Source organism: Oryx dammah, unplaced genomic scaffold, assembly GCF_014754425.2.
Source record: "Oryx dammah isolate SB20612 unplaced genomic scaffold, SCBI_Odam_1.1 HiC_scaffold_9, whole genome shotgun sequence".
Classification (NCBI taxonomy): Eukaryota; Metazoa; Chordata; class Mammalia; order Artiodactyla; family Bovidae; genus Oryx; species Oryx dammah.
In genome coordinates, this window is record NW_024070193.1 from 42,727,541 (window position 1) to 42,743,348 (window position 15,808).

At 37.2% G+C, this 15,808-nt stretch overlaps 1 protein-coding gene across 1 annotated transcript in view; it reads right to left on the reverse strand.

The window, feature by feature from the left end:
- The window catches only part of RAD18 (RAD18 E3 ubiquitin protein ligase), a 112,882-nt gene that overhangs the window by 82,476 nt on the left and 14,598 nt on the right, over positions 1–15,808 (reverse strand). Inside the window, exons 5-6 of the mRNA XM_040245996.1 lie at positions 9,611–9,945; positions 4,165–4,264 (exon numbers count right to left, since the gene is read on the reverse strand). Coding sequence (XP_040101930.1) covers positions 4,165–4,264; positions 9,611–9,945 — 435 coding nt within the window. The remainder of the gene's footprint in view (positions 1–4,164; positions 4,265–9,610; positions 9,946–15,808) is intronic.

Consider the following 15,808-nt stretch of genomic DNA (forward strand, 5'->3'; position numbering starts at 1 on the left):
TTTTTAAATGAAATATCAAAATTTCAGGTAACAATTAAAAGAAACTGGACAATAATATGCTTATCCAAAAAACAAAAAACAAAAACAAGATTTTACAAAGGACTTGCATATACCTAGTGGGCACAAGGCCATGCTGCTCAAACTTTAAAGCATCTCAGAACCATCTGGAGAGTTTATTAAAAATGCAATTTTCAATCATTTTGCCACAGCAACTACCAATTCTGACTCAGCTCAGCTCTTAAATGGACATCTAAAATATCTATTAACAAGGTTCCACATAGAAATCTAATACAAATGGTCCATGACCATACGAGAGAAAACAGCTGAATACAGACTGAAGACAACCAAACATTTCTCCATTAACCAATACCACCATTTCCTGGCAAGATTAGTTCTTTTATGTGCCATCAATAAAGACTAAAAGTCAGAAATAACTGTTTAATTGCAGAAAACCCTTAAAACCCTCAAGAGATAACATTTTTCTGAAGAGTGTCCTTATAATGACAGCCTGCCTACTGGACTCACTGATTATAGTGATAGTATAAGTCGCACAGACGTGTCCAACTCTTTGGGACCCCATGGACTATAGCCCACCAGGCTCCTCTGGCAGGCAAAAATACTGCAGTTGGGTGCCATGCCCTTCTCCAGGAGATGTTCCCAACCCAGAGATCGAACCTAGGTCTCCTGCACTGCAGGCATATTCTTTACCGTATTATAGCTGAATAAAAAATCACACAAGGTAGCAAGCCCTAAAAAACATTTTGAAGGAATTTATACAAGAATATTGTAAAGGACAATTCATTAAGTCTGTACCTAAAACATGTATTTTATTAAGGATACATGATTAAGCTTATGACTGTGAAATTCTAATGGAAAACTATTTGTTCACTGGCATTTACACTGAAAAGCGCCAGCAGAAATCAACAATTTCTGTCAAGAATTTTAAAATATGATGTACACACTGCTATATTTAAAATGGATAACCAACAAGGACCTACTGTGTAGCACAGGGAACTCTGCTCAGTTGTTATGTAACAACCTAAATGGGAAAAGAATTTGAGAAAGAACAGATACATGTATATGTATAACATGTATATGAATCACTTTGCTATACACCAGAAACTATCACAACACTGTTAATCAACTATCTTCCAATATAAACTAAAAAGTTAAAAAAAATTTTTTTAATATGAAGTCTGATAAATGTTTCCTAAAACATGAAAATGACACTGATCTTTCTTCTATGATTTGGTGAAACAGTAATTCATTTAAGGGTTCTCAAAATCTGAGGACAGCAAAAGGAAAAGTATTCTTTGATCACCTCTGATATGAATCTACCAAGGATGGGTTAAGGGCTGTCATCCACATTAAGAAATGGCCTGTTGGGATACTGTGGAGAAATTTTTTTAAATATCATATACTCTTTTACATGATCAGAGTCCAAGATCAGGATGTCACTAAGGAGAAAGGTGGTTCAATGTCTCCCTAAGTGTAACTTCACAAATGCAAACTTTGCAAAATGAGTTATGAGAACAAAAAGGTTTTAGGGTTAAATAAATTTAGGAATTACTGGATTAAACAAAATCCAACAATTATGTTTGATATAGGAATTCTCAAAGACTTCAACACACTAACTTGTACAGTGAACCTTCCTTTAAGAGAGAGAGACAGAAAATGGTGCTCCTAAGTTGTGCTAGAGTAACTGGCAGGATTACAGTAATTCCACAGAGCTCTTCAGAACCACAGCTGGAACCTGAACTTAATTATACATGGATGACTATATCTTTAGATAAACTAACGAGCTAAGTGTGTGAGAAGAAATATGATGGATGCATCTAGAAAAAGAGCAGTCCAAGCAAAATTATCAGTGCTGATTCCTTACTCTTCAAAGAGAAAATGCCCAGCTTCTATATTCCCAACTCATTCTTTAGGGAAAAAAAATTTCTAAAGAAATTAGAAATTAAAAGATTAATTAAATGAATTAGAATGAAAGATTCTTCATTAGACCATTAGATTCTCACTGCTTATGGGAAATAATCCTTGTAATGATCCAGTTTCTTTATCCCAAATCTCAACCAGGCAGCCTAAAAATCTATTCTCATCAACAAACTTATCCACTAAGGATGAGTACTGTGCTTATAAGACCTCACAGACATCTGTCGCAAGGAGCTGAGGACCACAGTGGCTACCAGACAGGGATGCAGGGAGAGATGGGGGATGGGGACAGCACAATCCTCCATCTCCACTTTAATGGACAGGGCCAATTTTATCTGTTCTATATGTTACGGTTCACTGTGCATTTTCACTTGAAAAAAAGGTTCTACTCAGAGGAAAAAGGTTAACTATCATGCTTAAAAACACTACAGTAAGAACTGTCAATTGGTGCCCCTCACTGTAAATCAATAAAGCACTGCTGTGCTTTATATGTCAGCTTTTGTAAATTTTAACAGCAAGAGTTTGTCCCTCGGAACCTGCATTCACTGTTGATTTACTCATAAAATCTAAGTGACATTATTTTACCTTTAATCACACACACACACAAAACCCAATAAAACAGTTCTACCTTATCAGCATGGTTTCTGGCAAATACTCTTTCAAGTTCTTCCTAACAAACCAGACATGAGAACCAATCATTCTGCTCATTCCCACATCCCATTAATTTCTCCCATTTCCTCCCTCTCCTCCCCAGATCTCTGAATTATCACCTATTCCCTCCTCTTTCCATCCTGTTTCAGAAGAAAGGCTCTTTCTGTATGTCAAAGACACTTCATTACTGGACTTTTGCTCTCTTGCTCCTTGTATCATCTGCCCTCTCCCTGGAGATAGTATAAAGAAGGACGTTAAAAGCTTATATAATTTCCATTCTAAAAAATAAAATCTTCCCTGATCTTGCTCCTTATTCCTTCCCCAAACTGCCGTCTCATCTCACATCTTCCCTTCAGCATCAGACTCATCTAATTTGTGGCTTCAGCTTATTATCTTCATTATCACAGATTCTATAACACTTTGCAAGGTAACTTTGATTAAAATTTGATTAACTTACATGTGTAACAATAATGATCAAGTTTAATAACCTATCGTGATTTTGATATAAAGGGGAGGCAAAGTAGCGTGAGCTTAGGTAAAAATACTGGGTTGACAACTTAAATTATCTCACCCGGGTAGTTGGCAGGGGACATAAACATAGAGATGCACACACACTCACATACACACACACACTAACTGTATTTCACACATTCCCTTTTGAATCTGCCCCACAGACAAACTATACAACTGCAAATTTACACATAAGCAATCACCAGGGAAAAACTGCCTTCAAAATGCAAGCCTACTGATTACATCCTTCCAGGAAAAAATGGGTATTAAGGGAAGAGTATCTGATTTTCATTCACCAATGCTTAACAGAGCCTGGTACATGGTTATGTGCTTAATAATTATTTGTTGAATGAATAAATGATTCTGTATTTTCTAAAAAAAAACACCTTCTATACTATTTAATGTCATGTGAGAAGGCAATGGCACCCCACTCCAGTACTCCTGCCTGGAAAATCCATGGATGGAGAAGCCTGGTAGGCTGCAGTCCATGGGGTCGCTAAGAGTCGGACATGACTGAGCAACTTCACTTTCACTTTTCACTTTCAAGCATTGGAGAAGGAAATGCAACCCACTCCAGTGTTCTTGCCTGGAGAATCCCAGGGACAGGGGAGCCTGGTGGGCTGCCGTCTATGGGGTCACATAGAGTCAGACACGACTGACGCGACTTACCACCAGCAGCAGCAGTACACAGTATATCATGTGTATATAGTAATTATTCAGAATTTTTGAAAAAGCTAGATTTTACTAATTTAAACTTCTAAGATTCCTAAGAACCAGAAAAAGATTTGATGTGTTCTATATTCAGAGTCTAGCCTTGCTTTCTCAGGCCAAGGGCTTTATGGTAGTTCTAAAATTCTAAAAGAAGAAAATAAGCCTAAAAAGAACTGAATTCTAAATTGAATTTCTTATTAAGTCAAATTTTATTAGCATATAGTAAAGTTAACTATATTTGGCAAGGTGGGAGTTGTGGAAAGAACAAGGAGAGAGAATGGACAGTCAGCTCATATTTTTAAAAGCGCAAGCTACAGTGACTAACGTGGCCTCAACAATCACGCTCCACTTTCTCACCTTCTGAGGCTTTCTTTCTTCTCTTCACGTGATAAACAGCTGTCCAAGTGCTTATTAATATGATTTTCTGGAATTTTAACCCCACAAACAGGACAATCCACTGTATTTTTCAAAAAGAGAAAAAGATTTTATTATTTGCAGAAAGAGTAAAAATAATACAACCAGGTATCTTTCAACAACTAACATTAAAAAATGAAACCCAACCTTAACATGCACTTAGAAAAGCAGAAGAGAAAAACAAGGACACCTCAGGGCAGCAGGAGGGGAACAGACTGCTTAAGTGGAACAGCCCTTACAAGGGCTACATTGTGGAAAATCACGTAATTAGAATCCTAGCCTAGAAGAAGAGATTTCAAAGAAGTCTGGAATTACTTTTATTAGAAAGTGCTTTAGTTAAATCTTTTCTACCAAGGCATGACCAAGCTATAAAACTAATCTTGAGTTTATACTAAGTCTTAGGAACCATTCATGTACAGCACTGAAGCAGTCATAACAACCTGAGTAAGATAAAAATATTTGCCAGAGGAGCAGAGTTGGGGAAGGGTATGTAGAGCTGATAGAAACATGAATTGGTTGGACCAACTACTGTTCAAATTATTAATGACTACAAATGTGTTCATTTAGCCCTCATTTGTAATGAAAGGCATACCTCATTTTATTGTACTTCACTTTATTGCACTTTGCAGATACTGCATTTTTAAATTTTTTAACAAATTAAAGATTTGTGGCAACCCTGCATTGCCAGATGATGGCCAGCATTTTTTTTTAATTGAAGCACAGTTGATTTACAGTGTTGTGTCAGTTTCTGGTATACAGCACAGTGATTCAGTTGTGTGTGTGTGTATATATATACATACACACATATTCTTTTTAATGTTACTTTCCATTATGGTTTGTTACAGGATATTGAATATAGTTCCCTGTGCTACATAGTAGGACTTTGTTGTTTATCTTTCTTATATTGAATAGTTTGTATCTGCTGCTGCTGCTAAGTCGCTTCAGTCGTGTCTGACTCTGTGTAACCCCATAGACAGCAGCCCACCAGGCTCCCCCGTCCCTGGGATTCTCCAGGCAAGAACACTGGAGTGGGTTGCCATTTCCTTCTCCAATGCATGAAAGGGAAAAGTGAAAGGGAAGTCGCTCAGTCGTGTCTGACCCTTAGCAACCCCATGGACTGCAGCCTACCAGGCTCCTCTGTCCATTGGATTTTCCAGGCAAGGGTACTGGAGTGGAGTGCCATTGCCTTCTCTGAGTTTGTATCTACTAATCCCAAACTCCTAATTTATCCCTACCATACTCCCTTCACCCTTTGGTAACCATGTTTGTTTGCTACATATGTGAGTCTCAGAAATAAGTTCACTTGTATTTTAGATTTCACACATAAATGATATTATAGGGCATTTGTCTCTTTCTGACGTACTTTACTTAGTATGATAATCTCTAGGTCCAACTATGTTGCTGCAAATAACGTTATTTCATTCTTTTTTATGGCTGTGTAATATTCCATTGCATACATGTATTATACCTTCCTTATCCATTTATCTGTCAATGGACATTTAAGTTGCTTCCATGTCTTCCATGTTCATGGCTATTATGAACTGTGCTGATAGGAACTTAGGGGTGCATGTACATTCTTGAGTGAGAGTTTTCCCTAGATATATGTCCAGGAGTAGGATTCCCGAATCATATGACAACTCTTTATTTTTTGTTTACAGAAACTCCATACTGTTTTCCACAGCAGTTGCATCAATTTACTTCCCACCAACAGTGTAGAAGGGTTCCCTTTTCACACATGCTTTCCAGCATTTGTTACTTGTAGACTTTTTAATGATGGCCATTCTGATTGGTGTGAGGTAGTACCTCATCCTAATTTTGATTTGTATTTCTCTAATAATCAGCCTAGAACCCTAAGTCCTAAAAGATGATGGTGTTAAAGTGCTGCACTCAATATGCCAGCAAATTTCAAAAACTCAGCAGTGGCCACAGGACTGGAAAAGGTCAGTTTTCATTCCAATCCCAAAGAAAGGCAATGCCAACGAATGCTCAAACTACCCCACAATTGCACTCATCTCACACACTAGCAAAGTAATGCTCAAAATTCTCCAAGCAAGGCTTCAACAGTACATGAGCCATCAATTTCCAGATGTTCAAGCTGGATTTAGAAAAGGCAGAGGAACCAGAGGTCAAATTGCCAACATCCAGTGGATCATCAAAAAAAGCAAGACAGACCAGAAAAACATCTACTTCTGCTTTATTGACTACACCAAAGCCTTGACTGTGTGGATCACAACAAACTGTGGAAAATTCTTAAAGAGATGGGAATACCAGACCCCCTGACCTGCCTCCTGAGAAATCTGTATGCAGGTCAAGAAGCAACAGTTAGAACTGGACATGGAACAACAGACTGGTTCCAAATTGGGAAAGGAGTACATCAAGGCTGTATATTATCACCCTGCTTATTTAACTTGTATCCAGAGTACATCATGAGAAATGTGGGACTGGATGAAGCACAAGCTGGAATCAAGACTGCCAGGAGAAATATCAATAACCTCAGATATGCAGATGACACCACACTTATAGCAGAAAGCAAAGAACAGCTAAAGAACCTCTTGATGAAACTTAAAGAGAAGAGTGAAAAAGTTGCCTTAAAGCTCAACATTAAGAAAACTAAGATCATGGCATCTGGTCCCACCACTTCATGGCAAACAGATGGGGAAAGTGGGAACAGTGGCTGACTTTATTTTGGGGGGCTCCAAAATCACTGCAGATGGTAACTGCAGCCATGAAATTAAAAGAGGCTTGCTCCTTGGAAGAAAAGTTATGACCAACCTAGGTAGCATATTCAAAAGCAGAGACATTACTTTGTCAACAAAAGTCTGTAGAGTCAAAGCTATGGTTTTTCCAGTAGTCATGTATGGATGTGAGAGTTGGACTATAAAGAAAGCTGAGTGCCAAAGAATTGATGCTTTTGAACTGTGGTATTGAAGAAGGCTCATGAAAGTCCCTTGGACTGCAAGGAGATCCAACCAGTCCATCCTAAAGGAAATCAGCCTTGAATATTTATTGGAAAGATGGATGCTAAAGCTGAAACTCCAATACTTTGGCCACCTGATGCGAAGAACTGACTCATTTGAAAAGACCCTGATGCTGGGAAGGATTGAAGGCAGGAAAAGGGGATGACAGAGGATAAGATGGTTGGATGGCATCACTGACTCATTGGACATGAATTTGAGCAAGCTCCGGGAGTTGGTGATGGACAGGGAAGCCTGGCATGCTGCAGTCCATGGGGTCCCAAAGAGTCGGACATGACTGAGTGACTTAACTAAACTGAGTAATCAGCCATTTTGAACATCTTTTCATGTGCCTACTGGCCATCTGTATGTCTTCTTCAGGGAAATTTCTATTTAGCTCTTCTGCCCATTTATTGATCCACTTGTTTGTTTTTTATTATTGAGTTTTATGAGCAGTTTGTATATGTTGGAAATTAAGCTCTTATTGGTTGCGTCACCTGGAAATATTTTCCCCTAGTCTGCAGGTTGTCTATTTGCTTTGTTTATGATTTCCTTTGCTGTGCAAAAGCTTATAAATTTGATTAGGTCCCATCTGTTTATCTTTGTTTTTATTTCTGCCTTGGGAGATTGACTTAAGAAAACTAGTACATTTTACCTACGTTTTCTTCTAGGAGTTTCATGGTGTCGTGTTTCATATTTAAGTCTTCAAAACATTTTGAAATTACTCTTGTGTACTGTGTGAGGGTGTGTTCTAATACATGTGGCTGTCCAGCTATCCCAACACCACTTGCTGAAGAGACTGTCTTTCTCCTACTCTTGCCTTCTCTGGTGAAGAGTAAGACTGTCAGCATTTTTAAGCAATAAAGTATTTTTAAATTAAGGTGTGTACTTTTTTTTAGACATAATGCTACTGCATACATAACAGACTACAGTATAGCATAAACATAACATTTATACACACTGGGAAACAAGAAAGTTCAAAAGACTCACTTTATTGTGGTATCGGTCCTATTGCAGAACCAAACCCACAATTTCTTCAAGGTATGCCTATATAAGTGTAGCATTAAAAAGCAGAAACACAATCATTCTGAAACTGATAGAGCTCCAGGGACCTCTGGAGGTGCCTCAGGGCCTAGAGGCCACCATGGATAACAGGCAGGGATGTGGGGGAGGTGAGGCCCTCCATCTCCACTTTAATGGAGCAAAGCAAATTTTATCTACTTTACATGCTATGGGTTCACTGCAAGATTTCAGGTTCTGCTCAGGGAAAAATGTTATCCACTTAAAAACACTACAATAAAAACTGTCAACTGATCAAAAACTGACTAAAGATAAAATATGCTAGGAAATACAAGTGAAAAATTCACGTATCTATATGAAATGTAAACACTCAAGTATTAACGAATTAATTTCAACCTGAGTTTGGTAACCACTAACAGCCCTGCCGTCTATGGGGTCACACAGAGTCGGACACAACTGAAGTGACTTAGCAGCAGCAACAGCCCTGCAATGTGTGTGGTATGGGCATACCAAAGATATCTAAGACAAGAGTTTCTACCTAAAGGTGTTCTGAACTTCACTGGCAATAAGATATGGAAACAAGAGGTTAAACAAGTTGACCTAGTCATCAAAAGTTAAGTAAACTGTCCAGAAAACAAGTGCCACCATGCTTTAGTGATGTGAGAGACCGATACTATATAACATAACTGAAGAATGGTTAGACCTACACAGAGTCTGGAAAGGTGGAATGGGGTTGGCAGACATATTCAGTCAAGGCTCAGGTAGCAAAGATTCAGGCTTTTGGGGGCCAGATGGTCTCTGACCCAGTCAACAAACTAAGTCATTAGCATGAAAGCAGCTGTAGACAACAGGTAAACAAATGGGCATGGCTGTGTTCCAGTAAGGCTGTGTTTATAAAAACAGGTGACAGGCTATAGGTTTTTAATCCCTGAGCATTTTCAAGGAATAAAGGGGAGATCAGCTTGGCTAGAGCAGAAGGATTTTTGAGAGGAAGAGATGAGAAACAAGGATGGACAGGCAGGGTACCAGTCAAACTGTCCAAGGCTATATAAATGCCAGTCAAAACAGCTTGGAAATATTCAAGTGATGATATAATAAGATAAAAAGAGCTCTTCAATATTAAACTGGAGCTGATATGAAGGATGGTGGGGGGGGAGAAAAGCTGAAAAACACAAAGTCATATGTGAAGCATAAACTAACTAAAAATGCTTACTTTTTCCTGCCATCAGCCTGAATTCCTATTCTATGAGGAGAAAGAGAACGTATCTGGAAGCACTGCCTCCATCCATGTGCAAGGCTGTTACGAGGTCTGCCCTTTCCTATCCCTTCCCCACAAAAATCCTGCTTATTTATTATATCATGTGGGATAGGAAGATTCCACTAAGAAAATAAAACATGTGAAAATAATTTCCTACCTTTAGTAACTTGTTTCAAGGCTGATGTAGAGGGTGTCTCAGGAACACTGTCCTCTGAGGAACCTGGAGCTGACTCTTCTGCAGAAGGAGTCCCTCTGGTCTTCGCAGGAGAGCTCAGCTTTTTCTGAGGCCTTAATTTGCTTTCATTCTCTTTTATCCACAACTCTGACGCAGAACCACCACTTTCTCTGATCAAGAAATTCTCCATTAACTTGCTTCCTTGTTTTAATGAATGTCTGAAGGCTACAGCAGTGTCTGTTTTGATGGCCAGGTTCTTTGAAGAGGAAGCAGCAGAGATGGGTGGTGACTCTACGGCAAACTGCAACAGACGATTCCTTGAAGCACAGAAAACACAACAGATAATAAAGATGTCAGCTTACATATACACAACTTAACTGACATAAGCTGTTTTCTCAATTAACATTTGTTTCTGTGAAATACAGAACTTACTGCATAATGGCAACCAGTGTTTCTTCTAGAATAAAATACAATGCAATAAATCTGACTTTAAAAGCAGTTAATTTGTCTATAAAAGATAACAAAGGGACCTGAGTTTCTGGCCATGGAGAATAGCTTGTATGAGACTTACTCTCCAATCACAAATAACTTTAAAATTTCAACAAAACATATAAAACCATTTATAAGCATGATCTATAATCAACACAAGGCTACTCTCCCTGAGACAGAAGAGAAATTTGAGGTGATCCAACATTTCCACAAGAATTTCCCATGGAAGCATGCTCTGGGAGTTGGGTATTAAAGTCAAAACAGGGACCACGGATCTCTCTGGGTAGAGGAAATAGAGATTAGAGCTCTGGACAAAAGTTGCTAGGACTGGAGGCACAGGGTGCTGAGCAGGGAGCAGCCACAAAATACCCTAAAAATCTGCTGAGAAATGTTCCTTAATTATTGATCATCTCCGGGGCTGCAGAAGCATAAGACGAAGTCACAGAAGACCTGACAGGAAGCAGATGTCATGAGGCTAAGATTCTCAAGGTCAGTACAGGGAAACTGTTGGAATCTGAACCCAGCCAAAGTCAAGAGACTCTGGTAAAGATTCTAGACATTCAGGTGAAACCCCACAAAGGCTGCAGCTTAAGAAGAATCCTCCTCTAGAAATAGAAACAAAAGTGAAACAGAGCAAATCTAACAGAAATTAAACCAGGGCTTGACGGAATAAGTGAAGAACTAGTAATTTAACCTGTCAGAACAAAATTCAACATCTTTCAAAGGAAGACAATTCACAGCCTCTATAACATTTCATTCATAATATTCAACACACATTTTAAAATTACTAGGCATGCAAAGAAGACATTAGCCACTAACCAAGAGACAAAATAATCATTAGAAGCAGATCCAGAAGTGATCTGAGTAGCATTAGAAGAATTTCAAAAGAACTCTGACCAATATGTTAAAGAAAAAAGAAAAAATAGGCAAATGAATAAAATAACGTATACTCTAAGAGGGAATTAAAATCCATCCCAAAAGGATAAACAAAGAAAATGAAATCTAGGCAAACATAACCAAACTACTGAAAAAAATACAGAGAAAATCTTTTAAATAACCAGAGAAAAATAAGATATACTACCTCTAAGGCACAGTTCCTCAACCTTGGCATTACCAACACTGAGTCGAATAAGTTTTTGCTGTAGAGACTATTCTGTGCCTTATAGAAATGTCAATAGCATAACACCCCTAACCTCAGACTAGGACAACCAAAACATGTCCAGACATTACCAAATGTTTCCTGGAGAAAGAGGTAAAAAGAAAGCAAAATCATTCCCAGTTAAGAACAATGGCTGTAAGGAAATACAGTAAGAAATATCACTGACTTGTCAACAAAGACTATAGAAGAAAGAAGGTAACAGAATGACATCTTAAAAGTACAGGTAAAAAAATCAAACTGAATCCTATTCCTATTGAAAATATTCTTCCAGAATGAAAGCAAAATACATTCTCAAGCAAACAAAAGCTATAAGAATTCCTCATCAGCAGACAAGAAATACTGCAAGAACTGCTCCTGAGCATAGAGAAAATGGTTATAGACAGACGCATATGAAGTGTCCACAGGAATCAACCGCTCCAGAAAAAGAAAATATGTGGCCAGACACAACAGTATTGACTTTTAAAATACACTAGTGATGTCTTAGGGAATTTACAACATACATGGAAGTAAAATAAAACAGTAAAAAAAGAGGAATTAAATAATGCCAAAATATTACTGTGACCAATTAAATACAATGATACATACTCCAACTGAAAGACAAAACTTGTCAGACTAGATTAAAAATAAAGTAAAATGCAGCTATATACTATTTAAAAGAAACCATTTTTAAAAGATGCAGAAAGGTTAGGGGGAAAAGGATGAGAAAAGATGTACCACGTAAATAAATACAAACCAAAAGAAAGTCAATGTGACAACACTAACAACAGACAAAATAGATGTTAAGGCAAAAGCACTGAGAAAGAGGTGCATCTCACTTTGACAAAATGATCAATTTAATTAGAAGCCATAAACTCATAAACTTTATTCATTTCATAGCATAGCTTCAAATGTAAAAAGCAAAAATTGACAGAACTAAAAAGAGATATAGCCAATTCACAATAATTATTGCTTTAAATAAAAGCGCATATGCATTTAAACACATCACTCTAACAAAACAGACAAGAATCAGTAAGAATACAGAAGATCTGAACCAATCCAATTAACCAAATTGATACAATTAACAAATTAAAAACATCACATCTCACCAATGGAGAATATACAATATTCTCAAGTATACAGGGCACATTCATTAGCATAGATCATGTTCTGGGCCATAAAGTAAATCTCAAGAAATTTAAAAGGAATGAAATAATTCAGTATATCTTCTGTGACCACTGTGAATTCACATAAAACTCAATAATGAAAAAATAACTAGAAAATCTCCAAATGTTAAGAAATGAAGCACCACACTTCTAAATAATTCCTTAAGTCAAACAACAATGAAGATCAGAAAATATTCTGAATTGAACAACAGCTTTGGAGTTCACCAAAACAGTCATTAGTGAACAATTTATAAGTTAATAGAAAAACTGAAAATCAATGTCCTAAATTTCCAATATAAAAGGTTAGGAAATTAACAGCAAATTACACCCAAAGAAGATAGTAATAACAGATACTAGTGAAAAAGTAAGCATACAAAAAAAATTGGTAAAGCCAAAAGCTGGTTCTGTGAAAAAATGAACAAAATTAGGAGAGCCCTAGAAAGAACAAGCAAGAAAAATGAGTGAAAATACAAAACACAAAAGCAAAGAATTAAAAGGAGATATGACTAAAATCCCCACAGAATTTCAAAGATAATAAGAGGATATTATAGACACTTCATACCAATAGTTATAATTTTAGATGAAATGGACAAATTCCTTGAAAAAGACTACTCATCAAAGCCAACAAAGAAACAAACAGAAACTTGAAGAGTAGTATTATATATTAAAGAGATTCAGATATAATTAAAAACATTCCTACAAAGAAAATACATCTTTGTGACAAAACAGAAATAAAGTAAAAATAAAGAACTGCAATCGTTACAAGTCCTTCTCTTCTAGGATCTGGGTTTGGTTCAAAGAAGGTTCTCAGAAAAGCTTTCATCTCATTATAACAAAGTAAAAGGCACACTATTCAACTGCTGGATAAAACTGTCACGGATAAATCACTCCCAAGCTATTACAAGGATACACCTTTCAGCAAAGTGTCTATACTAGACACTTTGAGAGAACTCAGATGCATCTTACTCTTCCGATTTGCTCTCTTACTTCAATATATACCAAAAAAATAACATGGCAGAGAGTTGCACCATGGCAATAATAACATTATGCCTCATGCTAAAGTCAAAATTCATTAACTTTTCCATGTTCCTGCTAATTTCAGCAGTGGAAATATCATAGAGAACAAAACAGTTTCTATACTTTATATATATATACATATATATATACACACATATATATATATACTTTACTATAGTAAAGGAACAGAGAATAGACACTCTCAACATAGGTAAAAAGTACTATAGGGGGAAAAAAAGGAAGCCAACAATGAGGAGGGGATGATACTCTTTACAGGATGGTCACAGAAGATCTCACTGAGAAGATGCCTATGAAAAACAGAGTCCAAGGAAAGTGGAGAATTCAAGGATGTGAACATCTAGGGAAACACTTTCGCTTTTTAAGTACAAAGTCTCTAAGATCAGAGTGTGATCACCATGTTTGAGAAGCAGGGAGAGGTCACTGTGACTGGAGCAGAATGACCCAAGCGGAGACAAGCAGGTGAATAAGTCAGGGAGCCTGCTCTGTAGGGCTGGGAGGACTCCCACAGAGACAAACAGGGTTTTTACTTCAATGAGACAGGAAACCACCTCTGAACAACATGCAGTATGACCTACTTTTTATTTTCAAGGATCACTTAGGTTTCTGTCCTTAAAAGAACTGAAAGAGGACAAAAGAAGAGTTAAGAAGGCCACTAAGAAGTTATCATCGTACCAAGTCTGATGCTGGCTGGGAGAGGATAATGTTAGCACAGTGAGGGAAAGTTGTCAGATTCTGCAGCGACGGCAAAGATAGAGCCAATGGGATTTACTGATGAAACAACAGAGTGAGTGCGAAAGAGAGGGGTCAAGAATGACTTTAAGGTTTTTGGCCTAAGCAAATTAAAGGAGGGAGCTGCCATTTACTAAGAAAAGGAAGACCGTGGAGCAGCAGATTGGAAGTGGGGTTTGTGGGGGCAGCAGATGGAACTAGAGTTTAGTTTTGGTTTTAAGAGGTCCAAGCAGAGGTGAGTGAGACAAGCAGTTGGATACATGAGACTGATATCTTGGAAAGAGATCTGGCTGAGGAGCCATTCATGGCTTCCAGCCATAAATCTGGAAGCCATGAATGTATAATTGATATTTATAACCATGAGACTGTTTATGGCAATTTACATAACTTAAAAACGAGCTGTGTGAAAATATTAATTCCAAAACTGATACTTAAAGTTGAATTGCTAATCTTTCCTTCAATCTCCATTACTCCTATACATTAAATTGAGTTGGCATTACAACACCTCACAGCATTCATCACTGACATTCAAACTGGATGAATTGTGGACTTTCAAAATAATTGTGACTCAATAAAATATAGGAAAATCTTGCCTGTTAGTTAACTATACAATAACTTCACCTTTTCAAAATGTGGCTAAGAATCAAAAGTGAAAACAGGTCTCTGGGTAAACATGGGCAGTCATAAAACCCATGCAATTAAGTCCATGGACTTTGGTAACTAGTCAAAGTCCCTGCAAATACTTGCTATAACCCAGGACATGCAACCTGGGACCATTTGGTTAAACAGGCAGAGGCCCACCAAGCACAAGTTCTTACCAGCTCCACAGCACATGCACATACATGTATCAGAGCAATACAATATAAATATATAAAATACATAGGATAGTAATGATAGGAATAGTTTCTTAGGTTCCTCTGTTTCAGATACAGTACTATGCTGGGTATCTTTTAATATATCTCTTCATTTTTAATCCTTACAGCAATTCCTCAAAGTGTGCACAATATTATTCTCATCTTTCAGATGTGGAAAAGAAGCTAAAAAGGATTAATATCTTGATCACACTCATATCAAAACTAGTAGGGTCTGAAGTCTGTGCTGATGTATGGCAGCACCCATCACAATATTGTAATTATCCTCCAGTTAAAATAAAATTAAAAAAAAAATCAAGTAGGGTCAAGATGGAAACCTAGTTCTACCTGAATCCAAACCCAGTCTGCTTTAAACTATACTATAAGGAAAGGTGAAATTATATTGTACATCCTCTTTGTTTAAATTTTTAAACTTGAAATAAGCATCTGGAGAAAAATTCATGCCTCAGCAGTGGACAAAGCAATAAATGATGCTCCACACGCTGAAGCTATAAAACTACAACACACACACAGACTGGCTGAGATGCAAAAATACAAAGACGACAGTGTCTTACTTAGGTCAAGAATAAAGTTCTACTTAGACGATAACATTCTAAGTAAATTTCCAAATAAATACATTCTAAATCTGTATTTAAAAATCTAATAAATATCTTCTAAATGTTGTATATAAATACAACATTTTCTTAAGAATGTTATTTTAAATAAAACTGAGTCACAGTGGGGAACAAACTTGTTCCCTGAAAATAAAAGG